This window comes from Calonectris borealis, chromosome 8, assembly GCF_964195595.1.
Source record: "Calonectris borealis chromosome 8, bCalBor7.hap1.2, whole genome shotgun sequence".
NCBI lineage: Eukaryota > Metazoa > Chordata > Aves > Procellariiformes > Procellariidae > Calonectris > Calonectris borealis.
The window spans coordinates 11604692-11619019 of record NC_134319.1 but is presented as its reverse complement, the minus strand read 5'-3'; the positions used below and the strand labels follow the sequence as shown (position 1 = coordinate 11619019).

The 14328-nt window shown below is 54.0% G+C and overlaps 1 protein-coding gene across 2 annotated transcripts; it reads right to left on the bottom strand.

The window, feature by feature from the left end:
• Nucleotides 1-1302: 1302 nt before the first annotated feature.
• Nucleotides 1303-14300, bottom strand: LOC142084848 (E3 ubiquitin-protein ligase HECTD3-like). Of its 2 annotated transcripts, XM_075155941.1 has the most exons (21): nucleotides 13934-14300; nucleotides 13683-13843; nucleotides 13143-13235; nucleotides 12749-12884; nucleotides 12192-12307; nucleotides 11795-11908; nucleotides 11294-11376; nucleotides 10755-10920; nucleotides 10190-10271; nucleotides 9053-9235; nucleotides 8373-8425; nucleotides 7985-8049; nucleotides 7445-7548; nucleotides 6991-7110; nucleotides 6562-6651; nucleotides 6001-6207; nucleotides 5480-5609; nucleotides 4961-5035; nucleotides 4645-4726; nucleotides 4452-4523; nucleotides 1303-4198 (listed from the first exon to the last, which is right to left on the bottom strand). In XM_075155941.1, the coding sequence occupies exons 1-21, from the start codon at nucleotides 14258-14260 to the stop codon at nucleotides 4114-4116; spliced, it is 2544 nt and encodes an 847-aa protein (XP_075012042.1). In that variant the 5' UTR covers nucleotides 14261-14300; the 3' UTR covers nucleotides 1303-4113. The 2 variants fall into 2 exon arrangements, with proteins under 2 accessions (XP_075012042.1, XP_075012041.1); XM_075155940.1 differs by having other exon boundaries at nucleotides 13683-14300.
• Between the last annotated feature and the right edge of the window lie 28 nt (nucleotides 14301-14328).

Sequence of the window (14328 nt, the reverse complement as noted above, 5' to 3'; positions counted from 1 at the left end):
CTATAAAATTGGCTGCAGAGCTGCTGCAAAGGATTGAGCCAGTTAACGCTCTGAGCCACCTCCATGACACCGCTTTGTGTGCAAAGGGTATCACGGGGCCAATTTCTGCTTCATCTCCAGTCGCCTCTCATCACACCAGTTTCCATCGCTGTTTAACCAATCAGAAGGCTGCAGGAGCCCCAGCCAGACCAGACAAATTATCAGGAAGGCCAGGAGTAGTTAGTTCGTTCACTTTATTTTACATCCTACATGAGGTAGGGACAGACAGATCCTGTCAAACTATTTATAGCTTGTCATACTCCAGAGTATTAGTGGAACAACAAGAACAGCTAGACTACATGTGCGTTATTAATCACCTGAAGCTATTCTATGACAATTCAGCAAGCTGAAGTCAGGAGAGAGCAAGTGGTTACACGGAGCTGTCACGGCATCAGGTCCTCCCCGAGCTTGTCCCTACCCACCCTGTAAAGCTGCAGCTCGGGCACACACAGATGCCTCCTCTTCTCAGCAGCACAGGGGCACCAGCTCCTTCCTCAGCATGGCACTGGCGTGAAAATCGATCTAGACCGACTTGAGACTGGGTGACGGGGTGGGGACACACAACCTCTGGTTCCTGGTGCCCTGGAGGGCTCGCTCGCCCCGGGCCACGCACAGCAGGAGTCCAGGGCAGGGGCACTTGACTTGTGTCTTGTCAAACATGGTAGGAGATAGCTCCTACCCGCAGCTTTAGAGATCAGAGGAGAAGGAACGTGATCCAGCACTGAAATAACACCTACTTTGGGGCCCTGAGATTGGCCAGAGCTGAGCCAGGCTGAGCTAGGCTGTCACATCGGAAATTCAGTTTGTGATTGGCTTTAAAACACCACAGATGAGACAGCGGACCATGTGGAGGAGATCCGGGCGGGTTACCAGCTCCCCCTTCCCAGCTCACCTTTGCACAGCAAACTCAACAGCATGATCTGTGGGTTATCTTGGTGTCCTTGCTCCGCAGCCATGTTTGTCCAGACCCTCTGACCATGCACTAAATGATCTCAGCTGAGACCTCGCTGCAGTGATGGGCTCTTCCTGCAACTGGAAGGGCTTTCACAGGTCTCTACACCCCGGTATAACACTACAGCAGCGGCTGCTGCCATTCTGTAACACGTGTATGGCCATAGCACAAAATGGACGGTAAAACAATGGTATATATGGTAAAACAATGTTTTTCTCAATATGCTTGTAGGGGTTAAACCCAGACCATCCGGGATGAGCTCCCAACTGCACCCTTCCTGCAGGGTGCTGTTACTACAAGTATTTTTTAAATAGACAGCCCCATCACCAGCTAGATCCTTTCCCCAGAGGTCCAGTACTTGCACCAGAGCTCCAGCAAGCCCTTGGGCAGCACTCTTTTCTCAGTGGCAAGAAATAAACCCAAGGGTGTGAGAAGTCAGGGGCTAAAAGACCTTGCTGGGAGGAAAGTAGAGAAATGTGGGAAATGTGGGAAAAGCTAGAGTCAGCAACTCCACAGTCATCAAGTGCTTCAGGTTAGGAAGGACCTAGACCTGAAGCCAGCAGGGCAAGACTGGAAGTTAGAACAGATTGCCCAGGGCTGTGAGACAAGTCTTGAGCGTCTCCAAGGATGAAGATGCCACAATGCTTCTAGGGAAGGATCCCACTGCTTCAGCCAGGTGCTGCTCTCAGCATCGCTCTGCACAGCAGCTCTCCCCTCATCATGGAGGGCTGGGACTGTGTACATGGATGACAAGAGGGAACAGAGCTGTCCAAGCATCTCATCCCTCAGTGAGAAACCTGAGCTGCTCTGGGTACCTCCATAATTACCTCAGTTACCCTCTGTCAGCTGCAGTTGCTTCCACCAAGGCCAGGGGAGCCAGTGGTCACCTGTTGGAGATGTCTCAGACAAAAGTGCCTGTTCCCCCACAGCTGGTCATCCCAAGCAGCCCCAGCTGGCTCTTATAGCCTGCCCATTCCCACAGGTGACATCAGCTCACCCTCCACCAAGGACTAGGGCCATTTTATCCATCCTGCCCCAAGCCACTCATCAACCAACCATCCTCTGCCCAGCAACAAAGCACCAGAGAGGAGTCAATTTTTCTTGCTGCTTCTAGTTCTGCTCAGTAAATAATGTGACCTCCTATTGATCTCCCTTAGAGAAAAGCGGGCAAGGTTGGAAAAAGCAGGATTGATTCCACCCAAATGTCAGTGTCCAGAAAGGATCTAGGATGGCTCATTTCAAATCCCAGCTTGATGCTGAAGACTCCTTCACCAACACTCCTGACCAAGGCTAAGGCAACAGATCAAAGTCCTTTCACCAGCTCACTTATGCCCATTTAAAACAGATACCCTAGGAAGTGACTCAGCCACCAGCACGGAAAGGTATCTCACTGGCTCTGCTCCTGTCCATGCTGGTCGTTGAAATCAGCCACAAAGCCACAGAGCTCAATTCTGAGATAACTCTAGGATTTACAAAAAACCTCCTCCAGCAGATGGGACTTCACACCCACCCAGCTGAGCATGGAAGGTTCTGCTGCAGGCAAGGGCTGCCAGAAACAGCTTCCCTGCTCACCTCATACTCCTTCCACCCCCTACGATGGGAGATGGCAGCACATGATCTCTCCTGGTCCTACATCCCTTTTAGTACAAACCCCCTCAGCAGGTCTGGGAATACAGCAGTTTCAAAGGAAATTGGTGAAGGGAAGGACTTCGTTTACAACTGGAAGTGATTTCTGGATGACAGACTCCTTCAACAGAGGAGAAAGAAGCATGAAGTGTTAAGACAGGATAAATCTTAACTCACAGCATTAGCCACACTCCAGTGAAGCCCCAGTGACTCAGTGGCTCTTAGCAGTGGTGGTCCAACAGACCACAGGGGCTGAAGATGGAGCTGGGGGTATAAAAGTGGGCCAACATCTGGTAGCTCACAGTGCTAGGCAATGACTAGCTCTGCCCAGGGCTGGGAAGATCAAGGAACATTTCCAATGGTCTTGAAGTTGTAAAGCTTTCATTGCCCGCTCCTGGCTCACACACTGCATGTCCATCTGCTCAGGGAGCTCCAATCCTTGGTATCCATAGTCTCTCCACTCCCCTGGGGCAAAGGCTTTCCCTGTCCAGCTGAAACCTCCACCTACCTCCCCACCGCAGAGGGGAGCAGAGCCCGGCGCTGCCATGCCTGCTACTGCTCTAACTCCTGTTGTCTGGGAGAAGAGCTTGGCTGGCCCTGCCTGCACATCTCCATGAGAACTAGAACAGATTAGTTGTTAATACTGACTTTCAGGGGAAAACCAAGGCTCAAAGAGCCTGGGAGAAGAGCTGCTAGGCCACCAGCATGCCAGATGCAGAACTGAAGGTTACAGAGCAAGAGGGAAGCAGGCAGTTCCCACCTCCTGTAGGGGAGCAGCTCCCCCAGCAGTCGCTGCTGTGCAAGGGGTGCAGGGAACCATGGGTGGTCATAGGAACTGGGATTTTGTGCATGGGAGCCCTTTCCTGACAGCACCCGCAGTCCTGTTGTGCAGGTCTGTCATGACGCCCGGTGGCCAGAGGCACCCCTGCAGCACCTGCCACCAGCCTGCCCCATTTCTTCTTCAGCCTAGACGTAGACGAATGATCTCATTTCCATGACCTCGGGTGAGACAGGAACAAGGCAAGGGAATGTGGTCAGGACACTCAGGCTAGGATGCACTGAGCATCTCTGAGCATCCCCGTGGTCTCAGCAGCAGCTCACAGTTCTCTGTCCTGTGCTATAACCTGCTGTGCAGCTTTGTGGCCCTACCCCACTTCTGTCTCGAGCAGAGCGCAGCCTGGGAGGAGCGAGAGTTGTGGAGCTGCAACAGGGACACGTGGAGAAGAAACTCATTACAAAAACATACCAGGCCTTTCTGATGTTTGAGGGCTGGGCCAGGGTTTCATTATTGCAATCACATTTACACTCCAAGCCAGCTCCCACCCTGCTGAAGACCCAAACCTCCATGTCCAGAGAGATGCTGGTTACCACTGCTGGGAGCCAGGCTTCACACCTATATGTTTATTATATATACACATCCTGGGGGGACAAGGGAGCTCTTCCCACTGCACAGTTTTGTCCAACGATTGTCCATGCTGCTCGGTCAGGCTGCAACATCACTCTTCCCATGGACTCATATCTGTGTCAATGGCCACGCAGTTATAGGCGGCATAGCGCAACTTCTCTTCACATACCTTGGCTCTAGGGATAGCAGGAGGGGGTGGGAAAAAGACAAGGAGTAGTTGCCATTGCTGCATTTGCCAGCCAAGAGGACAAGACGCTTTCTGAGATGGATGCTATGCTTCGCCAGCTGCTCACAGAATCACAGCAGCGACATGGTACAGGCAGGGGGACATAAGTGTGGCAAAGCGATGGGGCTCTATGGGTCAGCACCAAGGTAAGAAGAGAGCCCAGACACACAGCCCCCCAGATGTAGGGAAGCACCAAAACTTACGTGGCATAGTTGGGCAAGAAGAGGGTGCTGGAGCAGGTGGACGACTCCGGCAAAGCATCTGTTGTCTCAGAGCTTGGGGAGAAGGTGACAAACTGGTCAGAACCAGCAGGCCAGTGAGACAGGGGAGACCAGACAACACATCCCTTTGGTGTGGGATCTGTCAGCCTTGCAGTCTACAGAAGAACGGACTCACCCCATCTTGTCTGGATAGATGTAGATCCGTGCTGGAAGGCGGCTTCTACCAGTGACAAATCTGAGGAAGCGGCTGCGATCCTCTGTGAAGGAAAAGCAAAGGCATCAGCAGACCCTAGAGGGATGCGAGATGGAGAACAGCCACTTCCAGGAATCCCCAGCACTAGCAAGCAGTTCCTTCAGCCCAGCTGCTTGCTCTCCTTGGCTCCCATCTGTTCTCCAGGCAGCAATGAGGGTGGTTTCACCCTCCCACTTCCCAGCCAGCATGCAGGGGCTGTCATGGCACAAGATATGCAGGGACAGAGCAAATCACTCACCATTGGTGAAGTTGTTGAGTGCTTCCCAGAAGTACTGGACACGGGTGTCCAATGGCTCAAAGTCCTCAAACCGGGCTGGCAGAAAGGATACACAAAAGAAGTTTATTAAAGATCCAAGCTCCTCCTGGATAAATTAGAGCAGGGCCTCCCCTACTCACCCAGGGATCCTCTGTCAGCGCAAGAAGAAACCACTAGGTGCCTGCAGGGTAGACCCAAGGTGCGAGGGACACATGCAGTCAGGCCCCTCCCAGAAAGCACATCCAGATCCACATCTCAGCTCCACAGAGGCTCAGATACTGGCAGGCTAGGGATGCCCCAGTCTCTACTCTGAGGCCCAGCATGGAGACAAGGGACATTCCTGCTCCCATCAGCACCCAGCTAAAGGCAAGAAGTATACAGGCCCACATTCTCACTGTAATAAAGGTTAATATAGGCCTCCCACACCTCTCCTTGTCCCAGCATGGAGAGAAGACAGTCTTATTTTCAGGGAAAGAGTTTTCAGCAGAGCCCTTCACTTACTGAGCTTCTTCAGGGCATCAACTGTGACTTCAGGGTCTCCGCAGACTTTTTTTTCCAGCTCCTGCCAGGTGAGGAGGTCAAGAACAGCTTGGGGCACCACCTTCAGCAACCCAGCCTGCATGGCCATGATCTGAAAAGGAGACAGGGTAGGTAAGCAGCATGTCTGGCCCGTTTGCCTGGCTCGTGGTTGAGCCTAGGGACTCGACTGGACGCAAGCCATGTGACTGCTCTGCAAATGCTCCACAGAACCTGAAGAAGGCAACAGGATCCCACAGAGATGCATCCCAGTTCATTCAGGAAGTCCGTGTCAGAGCTGGGAATAAAATCCCGTGTCTCCCATGCTGCTACAAGCCACTTTGCTTCTCAACAACTCCACGGGCTCCAGGACCTCACGAAAAAGGACTGCCTACTATTGCATTAATTGGCACAGGGACACTAACCACGATGCATTTTACCATAAACAGACTGGGGGGTATGTCTCTAGGAACTCAGTGACCACTGATGCTATGGGACAGCGTTACCTGCTCCTTGCTCTCCTCCAGTCGAGCCTTCTGCACCAGGCGGATGAACTCTTTGCGGTCCTCATAGCGTACCACGGTGCTGCTGCCATTGGGGATCAGCTCCACCATGCGCTGGTCACTCAGCACCGTTGTATAGGTCAGCTCATTCCCAAATTTGAACTCAAAGGTGTCTTTGTCCATGACTTCCATCACCTCCAGGAGCTTCACCTGCCCAGGCCCCAGACGAATGCTTGTTAGAGACATATCCAGTGGGCAGAGGTGTGCCCAAGCCTCCCTTGCCAGGTGAGGGCTGGAGTGACTGCGACAGCAGCACAGCATGGGATATGCTGCCCTAGAGCTGTTTAGCAGATCCTGGGGCATTGCATGCTTGAAGCAGTAGTCAGCATGGCTACATCTCTATATCAGCTATAGGACACATTAAATGCTAAGAGTGCCCTTTGTGTGTGTCTCTTTGTCACATCACAGGAGGAAGCAAGTACAACATGAGGACAGGGACACAAATCACCACCTTGCTGAGTGCCACAAAGAATAGTTTAGGTACAGCCTCCCAGTCTCTCTCACCAGCACAGAGTCCACAGCAGGGAAGTCTTTGCTCCAGCTGACCTCCTCCCCTGTTAATTGTTTCCATACGAAGCCAGGAAGAGCCAGGACCTGAAGGAGAACAGAGATTTTGCTGAGTCTGTGTGAAAGGAGACATCCCCAAAGACAGAGATAGTCAACAGTGCAGACACAAAGGAGCTTCCCTGCTCCCCCTGTCCACATGCAGAGCTCATCATAGCTGAGCAGAGACCAGACACACTCTCCTAAGCTCCCAGCAGCATCTCCCAAAACCCAGGCTGTGACCTCTCGGCCCCAAATCCTGCCAAACACCTTTTGTCCCAGTGTGTTGATCACAGAGTCCTCCCATGCTCCTGTCGGACAAGCTGCAGAAGAGGGCTAACGACTCCCTTTGCAGCAAACCTTCACGCAGGGACGGGGTTGAAAGCTTACCAGAAATTCCTTGCCCCTCAGAGCTGCTCCCATGATCTGCCCGATCCACTCATACTTTGGGAAGTCTTTACAGGAGGGGTTGGGGACGTACATGTCCCTGGCTTCTCCAGTGCCGTTACCCTACAGGAGTGAGAGGCAAAACTCCAAGTCATGATCCCAGCGCAGCATGAACCACCACAAACTCAGTTCCTGCAGTGCCTATGGGCACCTCTCATAACAGAAGTGGGCTAAACCCCCCCATCCTCCTTGGCAATATTCCTAGTGAGAGACAAGTATCCAGGCACTTGTCAGCATATCCTAAAACGAGATGCCAATAAGCAATCTAGCCAACCCTTCACAAGGAAAAGCTTCGGACCAGTGAAAGTAGGTACGTCCCTGGCATGCAGGGGGACAGGGACAGCACTGCATTACCAGGCACAGAAAGATCTGCCTCAAATACCCTGACCCACAGCACCTGGTTGGACGTGCGCACAAAGAAGGGCAGAGGCACAGGGGTGTCTGCCGAGCTGGGACACAGCTCCTCCGACATGTCTGCCAGGCTGTCCCGAAAACCGCCACCTGCAACCCCAAAAGAAGGGCATTTTTAGTGATGTGAACTCCCCGTGTGCTGACCTTCAGAGTTATGGAGCAAAGATGAGGAATTCTGGTCCAACTTGGCCCCAGGCTGAGCAGAAGGCTCCTGTCAGAGCCTTATGGCACCGGAGGAACTAAGACAAGAGAAATAACATCCCTGCCTGGCCTGTGGAGGACAGCCAGAGGGAGCATTGGCACTGTCAAAGCTACTGTTAGTGACTGATGGAGGTCTGGTCCCCATGCCAGCAAGCAGCACTCCTTATCCAGGACATGGCTTGGGGTGGCAGGACAAGGCAACCTGCCTTCCCTCTCCTCCATGGGCAGTAACACTGGGAGCAAAAGTGAGCCCCTACAGCAACCGAGTCACCCCATCAAGCCCTGACTCTGCTCCAGAGGAGCCCTTGCCTCACACAGCCCCTACCTTGGTCGATGATGCCCTCTGCGATGAATTTGCACTCCCACCACTGGTCATAACGCAACGGCCACCTGTGGAGAACCAGGCATCACCTGAGGTGCTGCTCAAAACCAAGAAGATGCTGGAGAGGCAGCAGACAGAGCAGGGACACCAGGGGACTAGAGTGGACCAGCCTGGGCTTAGGACAGATCTCAATCTCCAGAGACAGCTGCATCCTCAGTAGGGAGGTGACACCTTGAGGAACAGGCCCTGATCCCATGGCTGAGCTGGCTCCTGCCCTAGCAAACCCTCTCCAGCGCACAGGACACCCACAGGCTTCCCAAACACCCTGCTGTGACAGAGGACATGGCTCCCAGCACTGCATGATCCCCTCCCTCCCCCAGACACCCGTTACCTATAATCTAGAGGCTTTTCAAACTTGTCCGAGGGTTTCAGGCCTTCATACACCTGCAACAAGCAGAGAAGATCAAGGCTGGTATCCCCTCTCCAGGGGAACCGGTGCCAGGCGAAGGCAGGAAATTGGAAGAAATCTGGTTTGCCCCAAACCTTTAAATACTGACTGAAGCTGATCTCTGAATGGTCTAGGAGCCTTTGATTTTTGGAAAGGGAACATAAATTACAGTGCTAACCACTGTATGGAGTGTTCTGGCCTCGGAGGTACATTGAACACATATTAAACCTCACAGCAGTCTGGGCTGTTTGTGCACACATAAAGCAAGAGATCTTTTGGAGGTGGGGAGAGAATGACAATAGGAAGATCAGCATTGCTGTAAAACCATGACACAGGACTGTACGCATTATTGTTGTCACAAGAATTCTTTGCTGCTCTTTCAGTGTAATGAGATTGTTATGCTCTGCATTAGCAACATGCCACAGAGAGCATCCAAGATAGAGGCTTCAACTCAGAGATCCCAAATCCCTCCTAGATGTTATTCCTGGATATGGGATCATCAGCACATGTAATTGTAGAGCCTATGAGTCATGTGAAGAGGCCTTGAGGACTCCAGTATCTCCAGCTCCAAGTTGTTCTTTCCACCCACCTCTATGTGGTTCATTTTGGTTTTGGGACAGTACCTGGGTGAAGACAGCATTCTTGCAGCTGGGGTCCAGGGCAGGGTTGTCTCGGTGCTCCATAGCCAGGCGCCGGTTAATATAGAGCCGCGGCATGAAATTGGGCTTGCTGGTCTCCGAGTCCTTCAGACACTGGGTAATGAGAGCTGTGCGCCTCTTGGACAGCAGCAAGAACTGCTTGATATGCTGCCAACAGGTATGTCCAAAACGTCAGAAGTGCCCAGTGTCCAAAACATGTCACCTACTTCCTACTGAAGCAACTGCACTGCCAGGCCTCTCCCCTTCCCAGGGCCACTGCCTTCCACCCACAGACACATTCTCCTTGACAATATTTGCTCCACCTCTGCCTCTGAAAGATTTTGCTTTCTGGCTTAAGGGAGATACCAAGCCCAGTCCTCTCTCCACCAGTCGTCATCTGATGCTCACACTCCAGTGTTGCTTGGACTCTCCTTCACCCTCACTCTCACCAGAACATCGGTCTTACTATCCCTCCTATTTGCAATCAAAGCAGGCTCCTCTAAACAAACAAGAATCCTCAAATGCTTTGGGTCCTATGTTGAGCTGGCACAGGAATTACAGTGCTTTCTGAACCAGGCCTGGAAACACACAGAATGGGGCTACCCCAGCAATGTCCGGCACACATATTCTGGGAGAGGATGTAAGGAAAACAGACAACTAGAGGGATGAACTCAGTGAGAGTTCTTATGAGAAAGATGGAAATCAGAAGCTTATTAAAGCTAGAAAGAAGTTACTGGTAAAAACCCTGCTATTTGGACACAGCCAGCTCAAAGCTGCTGGCAGCAAGCGCAGGAACAGAGTGTCCTGGGCTGAGATCTCGGAGGGGATGTGTGTCCGGCTCACATGCCCAGGGCTGCTATGGTCCAAATCCTTTTGCGGGTGAAGTGCTCTGGTTTGATTCTGCTTTGTTATCCCATAGCTACATATTTCCACATCAGCGTTTTAGCAGGAAACTAACCTCTAAACAATATCACCTTTCACAGCTTTAATGAACTGAGCTCAGCCAGGTATTTCCCTTGAGCTACTTTAAAGGCAACAAGCAATGACTGCCTCCCTTGCCACAGCCCAAGCGCAATCACCCTGCCAGACTGAGGCCCCACAGACGCAGAGGGAATCGCTCACCTTGAGTTTGCTGAATGTGCCAACAGTGTGGTCCCAGGCTGGCACCAAGTGATGCAGGACACTGTCCAGGAGCTTGATGAACCTAAATCCCAAAGAAGAAGGTATTGCGACACAGGAGGGACAGGGATCTGCACAAGCCTATTCCAGACCAGACACCCCCTGGACACAAGCAGAGAAGTAACAACTGATCCAAACCCAACCCAGCATGGTCTTTTACATCACAGAGCCTTTGCTACTAAATTCGCACTCCCTGGGAACTGCAGGGACCTTGCAACCCTTGCAAGGGACTCTGCATGCACCTGCCCCACACACCGCACAGATATGCTGCGCTTGCGACACACGACACTGTGAACTTGAGCTGCAAAATTCCTCTGAAAGTGTAGGGGAGTTACACCAGAGAGCCCACTTTGTTCCCAAATGACTCTGCTATTTTCTCCAGGGTCCAGGATGCCTGTCCCAAGGGGAGTCACACAGCTTTACAGCTTCCAGCCATACTCGTGCTGGAGATGGCACCAATCCCTGCAGGCAATGCCACCCCACTTGTCTGCCCCTCTCCATACAGTACCTTTGAATGAGCACGGCCCGTCGGTAGAGCAGGTCAGGGTCTGTCCCTTCTAGGCGAGGGTAGCGCACTAAATTGGGCAGCTGGAACATGTCAGCACTGAGCCCCAAGTCCCTCTGTCGGGAAGATTTGATTTTGATGCCTCGGAGGCGAACATCAATCCCATCATCTGCCAAGGAAGACCACGGATGATACGCTAAGACCATGAGAAAGCAAGCCTTCCAGCGTGGGAGGTCTATAAGTAAAAGCACTAGGAACGTGACCAGCTCCACCAGCTCTGGGGCAGGGCACCGAGAGCCTGAAATACCTCTATGGAGAAGCAGGGCATTTAAAGAAGGAAAAAAAAAAATTGAAGGCAGAGAAAGACAGGATGAAAGCTGAGAGCTTGCAAACCTCCAGGTCCCTGGGGAGTTTCCCACGGTTCTTCTGCATTTCGTCTGAAACAGCCCACAGGGCCAAGAAGTACAAGCCACAGGAACAAACTCTTAATGTACAGTATCTTACAGGTGCATTATGGATGTGGCCATAACACCCAGCCCTACCTCTGCACTCCACAATCCGGATCTCGATGACAGGCAGGTGTGTTGTCATGTCCTCAAGGACGCACACATCCCCAATGTAGCTCCTGCAAACACAGCACAGACGAGGGCTGCAGAGCTGTTCCCTTGCCCATCTTGCCAAAATCCACTCGGCTGCTTGTAAGGGACGAGGGTTTGCATCTTTTGAAATGGGAGCCTGCGGCAGGAACCCAGACCCAGTTGCCTACAACATGGCCTGTGTTGAACACCTGAACCTGCTGGTGCCTCAGGTCCAAGTGACATGATCCTGATGGGTCCCACAATCGGATCAGGAGAGCCCTGACGATTGTGCCATCTGCTATTGTAGGCAGAGTGAACCTGCAGCTCAGAGATGGAAAATGCCTGTCCCAAAACCCTGGGCCTCTTAAGCCAGGCTGGTGCTGGCATGACTGCTTAGGGTTGGAGTGTCCAGCACCTCCGGCCCCTGCAAGGGCCATGCCACCCTCTCCACCTCCATCCACTCACTCATCAATGCCAACATCATTCAGTTTCTTCAGATTGTCTCCCTCGCCCCCGTACACGGCGACCCGCTTGGGCATGAAGTTCTCATCCGTGGTATCCACTGTCAACAGGAGCTTCCTGCAAAGGGAGGCATGAAACGAGGAGAAGGTAACTGCATCTGAACACCCATTGCTGCTCCCCCTCATTGCCTGGTCACGCTTGTTATCAAGAACACGCCACTGGTTTTGGGATCCCTGGGTACCTGTGACAATGCTAAGACTCCTTCAAGCCCAGAGCCAGAGCAAGAGCTGAGGGGCAGGGAGTGCACGGCAAATTTGGGCCATGATGGACTCATGCAGAGAGCGGGGACTGCAGGACTCGCCCCAGCCGCGAGCACGCGCACAGGGGAGAGGTGCCTCACTTGACAATGGTGCCTTTCTTCATGTTGAGCCGCACCCAGTGCTGGCCCTGGGACCCATCACTCTCCCAGTATGTGTCGGCGTGGCTGTCGGTCAAGCATGACACATTGAAGTCCTCCTGGAAGAGGGCAGTGAAAGAAAGGAAGATCAGAGGGGGTAGGATTAACTTCCCCTTAGTGGTTACTCTCATCATGAATCTTAGAGCCAGAGGGCATCAAAACTGGCCCGTTCCCTTTGCTGGGCTGTGGGTAGACACAGGGAGTACAGAGCGCACAGGACACTGGGGCTGACCCTCCAAGGTGCTCTGGGGTCACACACAGAGCACAGAATATCAAACCCTCCCTAAAATCAGCTTAGTAGCTAATATTAGCATTTGGTTCTCAAACCACAGCCCCTCCAGGGGCCACATTACACAGTATGCTGCATGATGCTCCCCAGGCTTTTCTCCCACATCCTCAAACACAGCCCCGCCCAGCCCAGAGCAGCACACCAAGCACCACCCATGCTCCCCAGCCCCATGGCACAGCGGGGCTGATGCAGCCTTGTCCCTTTAACCCACCGTGTAGGACGAGACATCAATGCTGTCCACGTACTGCTTGACGCTGCCCAAGTTCTCATCCTCCTTCCCAATGTGATCGTACAGGAAATGCACCAAGTCTTCGTCACATTCATAAGTCCATGTCGGGGGCACAAACCTACCACGGAAAAGGCATTAATGGGTCTGGAGAGCCAGACGCAGCCAGGCTAATGGGTCAGGGAAGGCAGGTCCATGTCCTGCTTGCCTTGGTCTTGCCCTGTTTTCTGCTTTGTGCAGACTTATCTAAGACAAGAGCTGTTCGCTGCTGCCTGTCTTCCCCCCTCTCCCCTGGTCTGCAGGGGATGGCTCTCTGAGCAGCCAGGGAGACACAGTGCCTTGCACCCACCCACAGCAGAAGCTGGGAAACAGCTCATACCGAAGCTTCTCTACTGCAGCTTCATCCTGCTCCATGGGCTTGGGCTTCGCTCCGAGGCGCAGGGAGTACGTTAGATCCACCACCTGTTCCCATCTGAAACAACCCAGAGAAGGGGCGAGTGAGAAAATCCCAGGGGAAAGAAGGAGCTGGTGGTCGAGGAGTAGGTGGAGGGGGAAGGTTTGGGTTTAAAGCCCCACCGCACTCCATCCTCCATCACCTCCCTCCGCCAGCCCTTCCTTTCCAACCATCTCTACTTCTTCCAGCCCACACCCCACTAGGAAGTGACAGGCCCGGTGACCGAACCAAACCCACTTAACTCCACATCTGGCATCCCTATTGCCTCACTTCCATGGCAGAAGTGGCCAAGCGGGCCGGGGCTCCTCAGTCCAGGGCAGGAATGGCTGAGGGGCAGCACCCCGAAACCCCAGGCAGCTGGGCCGGGGGGAATAGGGAGCGAAACCTCCCTGCTCTCTGCCGTGCAAGGGGGAGCCGGGGAAGCCAGGGACGGCGACCTAGAGGGAGAGAGCGGCGGCCCCGCACCTGATGACGGGTTTGTAGTCCACCCCGAAGAGCTGCTGCTGCCGCTGGATCCGCTCCGTGGACTCCACCGGCACCAGCCGGTCCCCGCCGTCGGCGTGCTTGCACACCAGCACCCAGCCCTCCTCCAGCTCGCAGCCGCTCCTGTACTCCTCCAGCTGCTCCTGCGGGGCACAGGCGGCTCCCGTCAGGGGACGGACAGGCCCGTCTGCGGGCAGCGCAGGCCGCGGCGGCCTCCCAGCCCCCGCCGTTACCTTGCTGAGCTTGACCCAGAGCCCGGCGCCGTTGCAGTACTCCTCGCCGGTGGCGCGGAGGCAGCCGCCCTTCCGCACCTCGATGGTGGCCCGCGCCGCCCTCTTGCCGCCCCGCGCCGGCCCCGGGCTGTCCCAGACGCTGAGCAGGCTGCGGGCGGCGGCGGCGGCGGCGGCGGTGGGGTCCTTGCAGATCTTGTACTGCACCTCCCGCGGCACGTAGCAGAGCGCGGCGGGCAGCGCCTGGGCGCGGCGGAAGCACTCGCTGCACTGCAGCAGGAACCGCAGCCGGCCCAGCACCTGGTGCGGCGCTTCCCCGCCCGCACGCATCGCGTACCGGGTACCGTGCAAAGCGGGCAGCGGCCGAGCCCCGCACCGCCGGGGTCGCTACTCGCGGG

Bases quoted from the DNA above. Each gene is read 5' to 3' on its own strand.
- LOC142084848 (XM_075155940.1), bottom strand. From the start codon at position 14,260: ATGCGTGCGGGCGGGGAAGCGCCGCACCAGGTGCTGGGCCGGCTGCGG. The intron at 13,236-13,682 runs GTGCGGGGCCGC...GGGTTGTTTCAG, and splicing joins GACTACAAACCCGTCATCAG to ATGGGAACAGGTGGTGGATC. The intron at 4,199-4,451 runs GTAAGTTTTGGT...TGCTATCCCTAG, and splicing joins TTCTTGCCCAACTATGCCAC to AGCCAAGGTATGTGAAGAGA.